This window comes from Idiotropiscis lumnitzeri, chromosome 6 (genome assembly GCF_059441095.1).
Source record: "Idiotropiscis lumnitzeri isolate Australia: NSW breed Sydney's pygmy pipehorse chromosome 6, RoL_Ilum_1.0, whole genome shotgun sequence".
Lineage (NCBI taxonomy): Eukaryota > Metazoa > Chordata > Actinopteri > Syngnathiformes > Syngnathidae > Idiotropiscis > Idiotropiscis lumnitzeri.
This window is the reverse complement of record NC_142396.1, coordinates 854,353-870,256: the sequence shown is the minus strand read 5'-3', so window position 1 is coordinate 870,256 and position 15,904 is coordinate 854,353. Positions and strand designations below refer to the sequence as shown.

The 15,904-nt window shown below is 44.8% G+C and overlaps 1 protein-coding gene and 1 long non-coding RNA gene across 2 annotated transcripts; one reads left to right on the top strand and one right to left on the bottom strand.

Annotated features, from left to right (window-relative positions):
• Positions 1-2,305: 2,305 nt before the first annotated feature.
• Positions 2,306-15,369, bottom strand: LOC148334406 (uncharacterized). Its single transcript, XM_088299207.1, has 7 exons — positions 15,075-15,369; positions 12,919-13,785; positions 11,779-12,192; positions 10,524-10,664; positions 7,485-7,628; positions 6,454-6,733; positions 2,306-5,539 (listed from the first exon to the last, which is right to left on the bottom strand). The coding sequence occupies exons 2-7, from the start codon at positions 13,540-13,542 to the stop codon at positions 5,139-5,141; spliced, it is 2,004 nt and encodes a 667-aa protein (XP_088155333.1). The 5' UTR covers positions 13,543-13,785; positions 15,075-15,369; the 3' UTR covers positions 2,306-5,138.
• On the top strand, positions 14,534-15,596 carry LOC148334405 (uncharacterized). Its single transcript, XR_015844130.1, has 3 exons — positions 14,534-14,719; positions 15,134-15,434; positions 15,528-15,596. It is a non-coding gene; the product is annotated as an uncharacterized LOC148334405 (long non-coding RNA).
• The last annotated feature ends 308 nt before the right edge of the window (positions 15,597-15,904 follow it).

Sequence of the window (15,904 nt, the reverse complement as noted above, 5' to 3'; positions counted from 1 at the left end):
TTGCAAGACAATGTGCCTCCCGCCACGACATTTGACACCAACAATGGTCCAGCCTCTCAAGTTGGGCAAAACAACAAAAAAAAGAGAAAGTTGAGGGGGATTGTAGTCATTTTTTTGGCTCGCAAAGTGCTCGGAAGAGCCTCAAATGTCTGAAAATGACATACAAGAAAAACGTCATTTCTTACTTTTACACCATCTGTCTCCGAGAAGTGCTTTGCATTTGTGTCGCATGGAGTTGAAATCAAACGATGAAAAGCATAACGGAACTGAATCGTCCTGGGTTTGAATACTTCCGCCGCATCTGTGGAGGGACTTCAGGAAAAAGTTGCCAGAAATTGCTGTTACCACGGAATTCTAGTCAGTGATTGCTCGCTTCACTCAAGTGGAACATGTGCGAGGCAGCAAAAAGGCCCCTCGGTATGTATCTAGCGCATTTACGCCACTTCAATTTTTTAAGGTCTTCAATAAAAATCTAATAAAAATAATACAGACATTCCAGCATAAATTTTGACAATAGTAGTGTTACAGTGTGACAATTGCCCTCTGTGTTTTGAAAAAAAAATAAATAAAAATCCCCCAAATGAACAAACTTTTTATCTCACAAAAGACTAATGTCGATATACGCCACATATGTTTTTCAACAGCATGTCTGTAAAACTCCACTTTGTAAAGTATTTGTGCTGACTAACAGATCCCTGCCGCTTTGAATTTGAGATCAGCACAGCTTTTCAGTAAAAGATAAAGATTAGGGGGTGAATTTCAGATTGTCAAAATGAGGAAATGCCAACATATTGGATGTCGAACACATCTTGGCACCTGACACCCGAACAGAGTTCAGTAAAACCACCACCAGAGGTCCGGGTTTGCGGATCCAGGATTTGGAGTTTTTTATATACAAAGTGAGTTGAGGAAGCGATACGCTTCAGTAGGTTTTTGAGCAACGATGTCGTTATGGTTCAAGTCACACACAAACACAAAATAATGGAGATGAAAATCAGTCATAGAAGACGTTTAATTGGAGAAAAAAAAATCCTCAGAATCACTCAATCAGTTTTCAAATTCAATTAAAGTCATCGACTACAACATCTACAAGTTGTCAGAAAAAGGTTAAAATCATGCCTCTTAGCCTTTGTCGTACAGAAAAGATCAGCTTGCTTGTTTTTTTTTTTTTTTTTGGATGACAAGTTTATAAAACCGCCACTGCTCAGAGAGGATTTCTTGTAGAAAACATCCCAAAAGAGAAATGAAAAGGCATCACACAGTACGTCACAAAGCGCCAACATGTTACAGTACTGTACACGCGTCCTTGAATGCACCACAACCACTTCTGCTGCAGAGGAAAAATTAAATTTGAACAAAACAGAAAAAAATTCAAAACACTGTTAAGTCAACTGAGCAGAACGCCGCCTGCGTGTTTTGTTGGCAGCAGGAAAAATGAGGTAAATATGTCCAGAGAGAGAACACAAACAACAATAGCAACAACAACAACAACAACAATAACAACAACAACAACCCCGAAAAAAATTAAAACAAAGCACAAGAGGTTTGGCGTTCAAAGAGGACATTTTAGCTTATTACTTGACAGCACGTGCACACTGCTGTGTCTTTGCCACATTTCACCACGGGGACATCTCATGTCTAATCTTTTGAGTAAAGTCTCCACAAGCTCTTGGTTTCCGAAAACAATTTTGGAATTCAAGTCGGGTGAGGAGGTTCGCTGTAGGGGTGGGGGGCAACAAAAAGAGTCCAAATGCTTAAAGGGGGACGACAACATCTAGCTCTAAGAAACAGGATGTGCAAACTTAAGTGTGCATAGAGATCAAATTGCAATAAATATTAATGTGATAACTTCACGTTATCACCATTTTTTTGACTTTGTCAAAAACTCTTTGAGGGGTGATTGTACTATTTCATGATTCATTTTTAGTTTGACTTAAAAAAAAAAATTGTGCCACGAGAAGAGCAATAAACACTGACCAGCCTCGAAACACAACCAACCAACCAAACATTCATTCATTTATACACACGTGTATATATATATATATATATATATATATACATACACACATATATATATATATATATATATATATATATACATATATACGTATATATATATACAAAAAGTGAAAGAGCCATTGAGAGGAAGTGAAAGTCTGTGGGAAAACATTGACAAATCAATGATTTCTATCAGGATTTTTAATATATATATACATATATGTATGTATGTATGTATATATTAAAAATCCTGATAGAAATCATTGATTTGTCAATGTTTTCCCACAGACTTTCACTTCCTCTCAATGGCTCTTTCACTTTAAAAGCATTTTTCTAAACTTCTGGATCACAGGAGCAACAAAGATCAGCGCTTTTACCGCATTTTTTTTTTTTTTTTTACACTGAAGTATGAAACATTTTAAATGTAAACGGGTCCATCTTTTAAGCTTTAACTGTTGTAGCTTCAAATATGACACGAAAAAAGCCCGTCTTTGGACCGCCGAGGTAATTGTCGCCTTGTGTGTGTTTGTGTGTGCGTGCGTGTGTGGGGGTGAGTGTGCATGTGTAATATAAGCTTGAAATGTTTCCCAAACATTTCTTATTTGGAGTCCATTCTATTTCGAGGTATTTGATCATGGGGGGCAGCCGGTAGATGCCCGTAGGAACTGTGACCAAAGTGTCTTGATGGATGAAGGTGAATTTCATTTCACGCCTCCGACTTTCTTTCTCCACGCTGGGTTTCATTCACAGTCAACTCTTTTGAGTCTCGGGAGAATTTGGGGTCCTGAAATGTCCACAAAATGGATGATTTTACAACTAAAGAGAACACTCTTTTTTAACGGAGTTCAAGCAAAATTTGCTGTCGTTTACCTGCTCAAGAAGACCCCTAAAAAAACAGGACAACTATAAACAGAAAAGAAACTAAAAGTCAAAATGGTCTTGGGGGCTGAATTTTCCAAAAATGCAAACCAAAACCAAATGTACATTTTCAACACGATGAACTTGCCTCAAACTTGGGTGGCACACTCTGCTAACACGCAGTGACAAAAACTCCAAAATGTGGCCGTTTCGCATCTTTCCATTTGTCTCCAATCAGAGCTTTAGACTTGGTCGTCATGACACAAAATCTCCAGGAAGAGTCTGGCTTGGAAGGACCAGTGGAAAGAGCTTTTTTTGAGCTTTTGGTGGGTGCCGTCATGAAAGACAAGTCTACCAGATTTCATGTCGTTGTGTCAAACTGGCTTCAGGCGCTGAAAAAATAAATACCTAATTGACATTGTCAACAGGATGAAAGCGATTCAAAATTCACTGCTATGCTCTGCCAACACGCAAAAAATGAAAAGTCTAATTGTTTCTGATTTCGCGTCGTCTAAGTGCTTTAAATTTGGTAGCAGTCAAGTAGAAAAAAAAGAAAATTCCGGGAAGTGCGTCCACTGTTTATTAGGAATCCTAACATGGCACTTTCTTTCTAGGCGTGGCTTCTTGATACGTTTTTGTGGGTCTGGTCATGGTCGACATATCTAGCAACTTTCATGGTATTAACTGAAAGTGCCTTTGAGGGCTGATTTTTCAAAAAAAATTCAACCAAATCAAACATAAACAGCTTATCAAGCTTTGCCGTCATTGACAATAACGTGAAATGTTTTACAATTTCGTGCCATCCATCCATCGAGTCTTCGGTGGCTCAGTGGGAAGCACAGCTGACTTCAGACACGGGAGACTCTGGGCCCCGGTCAGGGTGAAAGGTCGCATCCAGTCGGGTCCCTTGGCAAGACCCTTCATGTTTTTCACCCTGTGGGTGGATTGCGTCAGGAAGAGCATCCGGCGTAAAAATTGTGCCAAACATTTTATGCGAGTTACTCGCTGTGGCGAAAGTCAAAAAACAACAATCCGTCTTGTGTAAGTGCTTCCAATTTAGTAGCAACCCGGGGGGGAAAAAGTCCTTCTCAGAAACGAACAACGCTAAGATAACATTCAGCCAGCTAACTTAGGGACATTCAAGTCAAGCAAAAAGTGACGCAGCTACTTTTTCAGCTACTATCGAGTCGTTTCAGTTTTGAGCAGCTGAAAGGGACCCCTCACTTCAGGTTTTGGGTCATTCCAACAGGTCGGAAGCAGTGGTGGCGCTGAACCAACTGTCACGTTTTGAGAACAAATGAGGTGATTGTGAATGAAACCTTTCAAATCTCGTCTAAAAATCTTCTCAGGAGCTTTCTCATGAATCCCAAGGAAGCACCACGTACCCCCAGGCCAACCCGATAACACACGCCCACCCTCAATGCCCCCCCCAAGCTGGCCCCAGACGGCATTCCCGCAGAGGCCTTTTTTTTTTTTTGGAACCGTTCAAGTGTAGGTTAATACTGTGAGGTTGGTGGCCGCGTGGGCTCAATCGCGTGAGGATGAGGAAATACGGTTCTGCGAGTTGTGCATTGGTTTCCAAAAGAGCCGCTGCTGGAGCCCCGTTGGAAGTTTTCAGACTGTTGGGCGGAGGTGGGAGTCAGTCACAGATGTGCGAGTCGTACTATGAGTCAGTCTCACGTCCCAAATTACTGTGGTAAGAATCAGGCGAGTCGCCGCTGAATTGGAGTCAAGTCGAGTCGTACCATCGAGCGGCGCGCGGCAACATGAGCCACTTTGCAATCAGAAGCTGTGCTTGGACCAGGTAGCCGCTGTTTAGAATTCACAATTTTTGTATCACGGTCCAGAAACAGTCTCCGTATGGTCTATTACTGATCGAGTAATCCCATATTCAAGTAGAACATTAAGGGGCGGACACAGTGAACTAATTTGCAAGTTCACTCATTTTTACTGTTACTGAAAAATCGTTTGCCAGCAATTAAAGATATTCAAAAGGAGAAAAAAAAATGAAAATTTAACAGTCAAACATGCGTGAGCTGATGAAAAATGGAAGTGCACTGTCAACAATGTATCCAGTATTTGTGGCATCGTTGATTAGCGGCGTGTCTTTAGAATTTTTAAAATATGTAAGGTGGGAAATAGTTGATGAGTGTTTAAACAAACAAGTTGAAGTCATGTTTCATGATTCCCAAGTCTCCAGCCCGTCAAGAGTCAAGTATTGTGACCCGCGACTCCCACCTCTGCTGTCAGCCGGCTCGAGGGAGGGCCCGGCGTGGCGCGACCTAGTTGGACACGGCGCCGTGTCCCGGCATGTTGGCCATGCTGCCCACCATGCCCGCCGGCCCGGCCATACCTGAGGGCCCCCCCATGGCGGGGGGGCTGTGCTTGGCGGGCGAGGTCATGTCGGCGCCGCGCCCCGGCGTGGCCTGGGGGGCGTGCTGCAGAGCGTGGCGCTCCAGCAAGGTGCGGTGGGTGAAGGCCCGGTGGCACACGTTGCACTGGAAAGTGCGCTCGGCGCGGTGCGTGCGCATGTGCACATTGAGCGAGCTCTTCTGCGTGAAACGCTTGCCGCACATGGAGCACTGGAAGGCCCGCACGCCCGTGTGCACCACCATGTGCTTGAGGAGGTAGTCGCGCAGGGAGAAGGAGCGCCAGCAGATGGAGCACTGATGAGGTTTCTGACCTGCGGGCAGGTATGTGCCCAGGGAATCATTTTAGTGACTGAGACGCTTGGCTTAGTAGACATCAGGCCGGAACGCGGCAGGAACGCCATGTCACGACAAGTGCACAATCATGATGGGAACATCGCGTATGTACACGACAGACGCTAACGGCAGTTCTCAAACTTTTTAAACCAAGTGCCTCGCCCCATGAAAAAATCTTGTCTCTCCACGTTCTATGCTGACAAACATTAAAATAAAGGCCTAAAGGTTTATAAAAACTGAGAAAGAATATATTCGTTAAGTTGTAATATTACAAAGGCACAAAAAGTCTCCCAATAATAAAGCAACCCCCAACAACAACAAACAAACAAACAAACAAAAAAAAACTCAAATGAAAGCCAAAAAATATATACGGTTAAAACAAATAATAATAATAATAAATTGAAACTGAAATTGAAGCTTAACTTTTACAGCAGTAGTGGTTATAAAAAAATCCCCAAAATCAGGGAAAGAAATTTGTCTTCATCATTACAATTTGAGAATAAAGCCAAAAATGTATTTTTTTGCAGTATAAGAGAGAAAATATACTATATGCAAACATTTATAAATTCCAAGATGATAAAGTTATATCATTAAGAGTAAAAAACTCAAAATGATGTCAAATTCTGAGGGTAATAAAGTTGTATTATTTTGAGAGAGATCATTTTACAGAAATAAAGTCAAGTAACTCGATGAAAAAAGTTTGAAAATCAACACCACCTTTAAACACACAAAGATAAATAACTGTAGTTTGTTTCAATTCAAATGTATCGCACATAGGTTAAATAGAAATTGCGCTATTTCAAAGTTTAAAAAGAGTTCTATTCTTCTTGCAAACAGTATTACATGAAAAACAAAAAAATTGCTTCTGCACATCGCGTTGATGTCAACTTACCGGAGTGGATGAACATGTGCTTGCTGTAGTTCTTCCTGGAACGTAACGATTTGCCACAGTGCGTGCAGTCGAAGGAGGTCTCCGATCCTTGGGAGGAAGGCGAGGGGCCCGAAGAGCAGGCGGCGGCGGCGGCGGCCGTGTTGGGTGTGGGGGGCGGCACCGGAGTCATGGGGGCCGGGGGCGGAGCCTGTTGGCTGCCGTCTGTCCCCGCCATGGTGTCCATCCCTCCCATGTAAAACGGCGGCGGCTGCGATTGGCTCACTGGGTATTGGAAAAGAAGCTGCACACGGAGCATCTGATGAAATTTAGAGTTGCGCATCCGCTCAAAATATTTCTTTCTAAACCATTCAACGACTATTGTCAATCGAAAAAAATGAAGGATGTTATTTATCCTCGTAGAAGGAAGACTAATTGCACGCGGCTTACTAAGGAATTTAGACCGGTTGTAGGCGCCGTATTTCAATGTGTTTTGCCCCCAGGTGGCTGAGATGAGTAGACCAGAAGAAGCGGCGCAAAGTCCAATGAACTGAAGCAAAAAGTGTCAAATAATGTTTATTTATAATCAGGTCATATCTGTATGTTTTTATAACATGCAATATGACAGTGCAAGGGATATGCAATATGGATGATTATAATTGCAAAATTTGACATTATTGCGAGAGGGTAACATGTATCGAAAGAAGTTAAGTTTTTTATTTTCTCATGAAAGTATTCTATTTTTTTTCCATGGAGCAAAAGAATAATAATAATGATATTGTCCAGCTATTTGGGTGGTAATGTGCATTTAAGTGAGCATCTGACTGGTCATATTCAAATAAAAGAATACAGTTCCATGAGAAAATGATAAATTATTGCAATACCGATGTTCTTGTGCAACCCTAAATTGTTTATCGTTAAACAAAGATAAATCAGAAAAAAAAAATGCAATTTTTTTCTGAGAGCGCTAAGTGGCAGGGTGTTTAAAGTCAGTTGATTTCCTCAAGCACAACACATTAGTCCAAAGTCCCGAAAGTGAGAAAACACACACATACCTGGTTGTTAATGGACTGCGAGGTTGGGGGCGGAGTCAGAGGCTTGTTGACCCGTCCTCTGCTGGGATTAAAGGCCATGGCTTGAGGAGGCTCGCTCTGCGGCCAGAAACTCTCGGTGAAGACCCCCTGCTCATCATAGAAGTCCTGGAAGACGCCACGCAGACGGTCGGAATGAAACACGGAGCATATTTGTAACCTTTTAGCCATCCCGGATGGGAAGCGAGCCTGAGAATCGTTGGACACTTACCTCCATGAGTGCAGCCCTCATCTGAGTCGTGGCGTTACGTCCTTAAATCTCAAGAACTGCTTTTGCTTTTCACTGCACATCACTCGGGAATGTTGCTATTTGTTTTGAACGTCTCTTATGAAAGCCACAAAAAGTTGCGCGCATTCGGCGGAAAGAACGCCGCCGTCGGACTGGTCGGGCCACATCGCCGGGTGCCTTCCTGTGCACTTTTTAGGATCTGAGGCTGCTTTTAATGCCGGCAGCAATTAACTTGTCAGTCGTGGCTACTCCCTGCGGTCCAATGAGTCCCCCTCTGCTTTAAATAATCACGCACGGCGCCTTCAAAACGAGCACAATAAATTCATGCAACTGTCGCGCTCGTTTTAAAGGAGTCGCACAGTGTGATCTGGGAGCGGTGGCTGTGGAGTTTTTTGTCAGGTTATTCAATAATAGGAATTGTAGAGAGTGAGAAGACGTCTGAGGAATACAAGAAGAGTGTACTGGAGCCCAAATTTAAGAACAAAAGCGATGTGCAGAGATGTGGGAACTGTAGAACAAGTCAATTTTTATTGAGGCAAAACCACTGGACCACGCACATCATAACCAGAGCAATGACAAAAGTGTCATCCTAAATACGGACAAAACATGTGCCCACCGGCGAATAGCAAAAATTTCAGGATTCCTGACGAGGGCTCCCGATCTTTTCTTGACAATATTTTCCAAGATATTTCCAGCACATGCAAGGACTTTTTCATCTGCTCCAGAATGAGTCAAATTTTCACAACTTAAGACAAAAAAAAAATAATAATAATCCACCCCGAAGCCTTGGAGAAGTTATTTCTCAATTATACCATATATTTGATACTTTTAACCAAGGGATGTCCAAACTGCAGCCACTATTTTTTTAGTGGCCCATGGCGTGAACTACAAATGATATTTGACATGGCCCGTGAGGCTAGTTAAAAAAAAAAAAAGTGGAACTATCAATAAACTGGTTCATATACCGGACAGCTTTTCTGGGTTGGAGAGAAGCCAAAGCCCATATTAGTATTGTGAAACAGTGTCAAACTTGTAGCTGTTTGAGTTGTAGCTCTCATTTTCAGTTCGCTTATTAGAGGGTCGGATTAAGGAAGGGAGCGAGCCATCTGTGCCCCAAGCGCCAAACTTTGCCTGACCTTGGCATCGCAGGTACAAAGCGTGTGAAGATGGAGATGAAGGAGTGTTTGACGAGAGGGCGAAGGCCTCCTGGTCACACGGGTTCTTCTTTCAAAGCGTCAAAGTGTTTGCCTCCCGGCGGCTTCGTGAGCTTTTAAAGGTATTCTTGTTTTACGGCTCATGGGGCAGGAGCCGGGCGGGGGTTGGACTTGACGGATTTCATTGGTTGGAACCAGCCACTAATGATGGCGTTTGCTGCAGCTGCAGCCTATGACACGTCTTCTCATGTGGACCACGCGACACATGTTCCAGATTCAACCAGCGTGGAACGACTCCTCCAAAAGCCTTAGCGGCAGGGTCGCCTTTACCTACTTATTGGCCCCGGGGGCTAGCCCTCCTCCCTAACCTTAAAGCCAAGATGCCGCTTTTGGGCGAACATTCCCGACTATTGGCGAAGGTAGGAGAACGCGCGTTCACTTCGGGATTGGCAGAAAATTGTCATAGTATATCGTACGGGTGTGTGAAGGTTTGAGGATGCCCTAATGACACAGCTGACTGACAAATAGACAAATTTAATGCTGTCCAATAGGTCTTCTTCAAATACTGCAGCAGCAAGTGAACAAGTGGCAGAATAATATGAAATAATTCAATAGGCCCTGGCTGCTTCGGCTGCAGCACCGAATCGCCTGCAGGTTGGTCAACTCATGGCAAAAATATAACATGATGGACAGAAAAATCAATATATATTTTTTTTAATTCCCCATACATCCGAGACTTTCATAGGCCCCGGGGCTCAAGCCCGGGTAAGCGTGTCGGTAAAAGGCGGCCCTGCTTAGCGGCGGTCTCGGGAGGATCAGCGGGTCATTTTTGTGCTGCGTCTGCTCATCAGAAGGAGCAGTGCAGCTGATGATGTAGATGTAGGCAGTTCGGACGCAGCATATGGCTTCTTTGCTGATCATGGTGAGGATGCACAGGAATAAAAGCACCAAGCGGGATATTTACAGAGACTGAAATGGGAACGAGTAGATGCGCAAACTTATTTGGATGAGGATTGGCATCAGTTTTTGACTGTAAGCGACGTTAACACCGACAACACATCGTCTTCTTTGAAACACAATAGCTCTGACTGGATTTCTGAGATTTTGTATTCCGATTTGTCCGACGACATATTACAATTGCAGCCATAAGCGTTCGCTTGACTTCCCTTTTTCCACCAAGGCCGTTCTGGGCTACGCGTACACCACTTGTCCAAAAATGATACGTCCAATGCGGCCACTCGGCCTCCTCGCTGGAACTTTTGCTCTTTGATTTTTTTTGAAGCATCTCTATCTCTCCATCCATTTCTTCACTGCGTATCCTCACGACAGTGGTTTTATTGCATAAATGCATTTATTTCAATTCCACACCACAAGAGCAGTGCATGGCCACTGGTCATATGAAGGAAGCCAACTAACATATTTGTTTGGATTTGGGGTGGAGGCATGGAAGCTTAAGCACGGTGTGAGTCACTGTCTATTCCAGCTTTTCCATAATGCACTGTATTGTTTGCACAAGCTGCATTCTCCTCATGCAGTCTGTTGCATGAACACGCCTCACAATCAAAATGAACCCTACTAAGCTGCCGGCATCCATTCGATACTTTCCCCGTTTAATCTCACCTGTCCAAAGCCCGCCATGGCTCCCTGTGGTCCGCCCTGCTCTCCATCCCGCCGACCGTCCTCCAGGGCGAAGGCCGTCCCGTCGGCGTCCTGCACACCTTCGTCTTTGACCACCACGCCCTCACCTCCGCCTCCCAGAACCTGGAACAGAACATGTAAATGACATTACAAAAAAAAAAAAAAAAAAAAGCAGCAGCGTCTATTAATAACCTACAGTGAGCATGGAGACGTCCATAGCTTTCAGTGAGAGAGGCGCACTATGCACCAACATGTCAGTCATGTGCGCCAATGCAGTGCGAGGAGGCAAAAGCAAAGAAAAGCCAAGCGATGCAGCTCTGCATGCCTGAAAGCTGTAACCATGGCAACCCTTCCCCGTAAACCCCGTACCATCCCTACACTCACACCCACACAACTCACACTATGTACTTAAGTACAGAGAGTTGTGTGGTTAAAAAAAAGCTCAAACAAGATTAGTAACAGTAGAGTTAATGATTCAACTCTGGCACTCAAACTCTAAAATATTATTAAGTAAGTAAGTACAAAATTAAAACTTCATGATCACGTCACGGCCTTGTGTCATCAGGAACTCGGGCAGTTGGTTTGTGAGGCCTACAACATCCCCTCGTGGCATTGGTCATTTCAGATTTGTGTTTGAACTTGAGCTAGTTAAATGCTAAATCACAAATGAAAATGCCACAGACAGGCTAAGGAAAAGAGCATTGATATTGTGGTTGTTATGAACCTCTAGGATGGCGAAGCAACACATGCAGAGACCACATCACAACAATCTCAGGCAGATATTTTTCATGCAGCTTAAAAAGCGACCAATCTTACTGAAGCCTACTGACATTGAGGCTGTCTTTTTTTTTTATATACATGTATAGTGGATAATTGGATTATGGATGGATGGAAGTATATATCATACTGCCCACTGGTGGCCAAAGCGGGCATACCAGGTGTAGCACAATGTCAAAGGGCATCAAAGCATGACATCATGACGCCCGGCTGGCTAAAATTCTTCACATTCTATTCCATTATGGCATTACAGTAAACCCTCACTATGTCACTATTGAATTTTGTGGTGCCACTTTATTGCTGATTTTAAGACATGGTATTACATATATTTGTGCCTATCCATTGCTCTTGCTCGCATTCTCAACTTGGGTTTGGATGTATTTAGATTGTTGTTAAAAGATTTCGTAAAAAACTGAAGTGCTGTAAATGTTATTGTGTGTGGCCACTGACCGGCACTTACCTGCAGTCTGAGCGGCTGCCTCTGCTTGCGGCTGTGGCTGGCCCCCCTGTCTCGGTCTCCGTCTCTGCCGCGCTCCCTGCCGTCCAAGTCCTCCTCCTCACTGAAGTGCTCCATGCCCACCAGGTCGTCGGACAGGTCAGTGGCGTTGCCACGCAGACTATCCCTGCCCACGCTGTCCACGCTGCCAACGCCCGAGCTGCAGCTCACCGACAGGCTGCCGGCTTGAACGGCACCCCCGTTGTCCGCCGTCTGTGCCAGCAAATCGCGCAGCTTGTAGCGAACGTCCTGCGTGCAGCTGGGGCTCTGCTTCATGAGGCCACCGCCCAGAGCCTCGCCGCCTCCGCACAGGCTCGCCGTTCCCATGTCCCCCAGCGCCATCAGATTGTTGGCCTGCTCCATGGGGCCGCAGGGTTCCTACACATTTGGAAGAATAATCAAAAATCCGTACATGTTGCTGCCATACCATTTAAAATAAATACATGTATTTGTTATCTTAATGCAATAAATGTAACATTTTAAAAAGATAAGAACCTTTGACGGGTTTAAAGTTCTCAGTGAGAACGTTAAAAAGCTTGAAATCAGAATAGAGCAAAACGAAACGAAGCGCTTTCGGTTCAGGTCAGAGTCCTCACTAGGTAGTCGTTTGTCTTTTGAACACTTGGCCTTGCTTATTTTTTAAAAAAGTAGAGTGGACAACCGGCCATTCGCGGGCGATAGGGAAAATTTGTGCATCATTGAAATTTACTGGACAGACACACACAGTCAGTTCTTCCCTATCTTGTCAGGTTTTTGAGCTACTGGATGCCCGTTTTCTTAAAGTATATGAAATAAATGGGTATGTATGTAAATAAAACACGAACATGCAATAGTTACAAAAGAAATATAAAACGAAATTCAGTATGCCCATGGTTACAAGGTTAAGAGAAAAGCCAGCACTTATCATCTTAATTCCTACACTGTTAGCTTTCTGTTAACAGATATTGGTAGAACTGACCTAATGGGAGCTGCACATACCTCTCACCGCACTGTCTCACTTGTGACCGACTCACATTGCGCGTTAAATTGGACCATGCAATTGTTTATGTTTTGCAGAATTGGAAATAAAACAAAACAAAACAAAAAACAAAATGAATTCCATACTTTCCATACTTGCGTAGGAACCCTAGGGCCGGGCCCGCTCTCACCGCCCATGTTACTGGCGCCGCACTCCACCATGAAGTTGGGGAAGTTGGGGTATCCTCCGCTGCCGCCGCCGGAACAGCTACCACCGCTCTCCCTTCCTTTCCCCCCGCCGCGTTCCTCTTGTTTGGGGAGGACGCCGCCCAGCATTCCTCCACCGGCCGCCGCGGCCGCAGCTGCCGCCGCAGCGGCTGCACTGGCCGCCTTCCTCTGCGAGATAATCTGAGTGCACTCGTCAATGACCGTCTTGATTTGCAGGATGCTGGCGGCGGTGAGGATGCAGAGCGCCTGCGACTGGAGCACCACCAGCGAGCCGCTGTACATGAAGTCCACCAACTGCTTGACTGTTTCGGCAGGCACCAGAGGCGGCACGGAGATCTCCGAGTGGCCCAAGAGCAGTTTGTCCTGGAAGAAGGGGCTGCCAGCCGCCAGGACGCAGGCGTGTGCCCGCAATGAGGCGTCATGGATGCGCACCGTCACGTCGCAGAAGAGGCCCTCGCGCCGTTGGGTGCGCAGGGCCTCCAGCACTGACTGGCTTGAGTTGTGCAGGTGGATGTAGTGGACCGTCTCGGTGCCGGGCGCCATGGTGGGCGGCGGCGAGTCGCTGGGGACCGGGTGGGGGTGGGGCAGGGGGATGGGAGGTAGATGCCTGGGGTTCTGCGTCAGCTTGAGGGACGAGGAGCACGGGGAGGGAAACGAGTACAGTGCATGGGCCACGGTGGGGCTGGGTCCCAACTCAAGGACTCATGAGGACGGATGCCGCTGAGTGAGGCGGGCTGCTGCTCTTGCTGCCCTCTGAAGCGAAGTGGTCAGAACTGCTGCTTTTTACTGTATGTGAAGACAAAAATCACCTTTCATTTTTTGTAAGCAGGATATTAGGAGACTATTGTAATGCCCCACAAATAGTGAGAAGCCATCAGTAATTGATGTTTCCCTTAAAAATATATATGATGATTTTTACTTGTAATGCAAGCAATGGCAGCAGGATGACAATTGAAGTTTAGCAAATAGTGAACAATTCCACAAAAAAATAGGCCAAGACATTTCTGGACAACTCAGCGCAGCAGTCACACACACACACACACGTACACAAAATTTTGGCCTCCGAAAAATTGCCATATCGGGTTGATGTGGGGGGCACCATCTGACTTTTCAGTTTAGGGCACCCAAAGGGGAAGGGGTAGCGGTAGTGGCCCTCCCTGCTTATAGCTATGCATATACATACTCCCTATATCTATGCATATATTCTTAGGTTATTTAAATTGTCAGCACGTCCGTTTTTTAAGTTCTACCTGTATGAATGTAAACAAACCAATCTGAAAGTTCACGGTAGTACGTTGGCTGTCAACAATTTTGGCATAACACTGGTACATTGTTTAACGTACTTAGACTCGATATGTTCCCTCTCGGATTAAAGATATTACATTTTTTTGCTTTGGGGACCAACAATACACAATTGAGACGCTACAAACTCGTTAACTAGTGCAATACACTCAAACTCGAGCGAGCTAAGTGGGCAACTAATGCTCACGTGCGCGAGCACCTGTGAGCATTCAGCGATGACAGCTCGGCTCGTTTTAATGGTCAACAAGGCAATCCCGCGTTGGCTAAACAAGTGTGGCTGGCGTGGGGGAGCCGAGGCGCAACAAGAAGAAACGGAACGGCACGTTGTAGCCAGAAGAATGGCAACTCAGTCGGTACAAAATGTCCCACTTGAAAACGATGGCAGCAGTTTGACCGTAAGAGTGACGTCATGGAGCAGGTAGCGTGAATGTGAAGTCAAAACCCGAGTGACGTCGCCCAGGTTAGCTCAGCGTTAGCTGTTAACGTTAGCCGCACGGAAACCGCGCGAAAATGGCCATTTCCAGTTGACTAGACCAACAAGTTTCGATAAATATACGCGGGTGTCTGATAAATGTGATCATTTAAGCGGCTACCCGATCTCATTCGAACCCCCCACCCACCCTTAACCTAGCTACATGCTAAGCGTCTAGCTAGCCACCTTAGCATGTCGAGCTAACGAGCTCTTTCCTATTTTGTGCAAGGTTTAGTTAACGTCATTGCCAAGTACACACGCGATTAGCATGCACGCACGATGTTCAATGTCGATTTCATACCAAGACTTGCGCTGATACTTCGGAACTCCTGTGGCTTTATTTTCTTTTTGTTGCTTCAGCGGGATGGATGCAGCAAAAAAAAAAAAGCCCGCAGTTGAGTGCTGCCTGCCTGCTTGATGGTGGTGGCGAGGGCTGGAAACAAACACGTGCACGCCCACACGCACGGCACAGCGAGGACGTGATGTTTAAACTACAGTAAGGGGGAAGAAGAAAAAAAGACGTCTGGAAGAAGTAGGACTGCGCTACCTTCGAGAGTGCGTTGCGTTCAGGAGCGCCTTCAAACGCCCACGCAGTCTCACGCGGCAACGTAAAGACAAAGGCTATTGTTTCGATATTTTCTAATCGAAATGAGTTGAACGGGTATGACTGGTCAAGAACAGATTTACTACTGGATTTGAACTGTCAGACAACAAAGCGCAGAAAATATCTCATTATTATTTTTTGCCTTAACAGGTGGTTCGGGAGTCCATAAACAAACCAGCAAGGAATGACACTCAGCACACAACTGGAATAGCTTGAGTGAGTGATGGATTTACATATTTACTTTTTATACACCTCTAATTTAGCATATTTACATCATATTACCACCTGTACTCTCTTTGCATTATGACATGAATATCAACTCATCTATCTATCTGTCTATCATATTCAAGGTAGGCTATGTACCGTATTTACCTCAAATTTAGTGTTAAATGTACCATATTTACATTGTATGTCATGCAACGCAACGAACACCACAAAACTATAATTTTCCTGAACGAGAAACACAAAAATTGAGGTATTCTGAGGACATGTAGACACATTTTTATGTAATTAGCGCAACTTCCCAC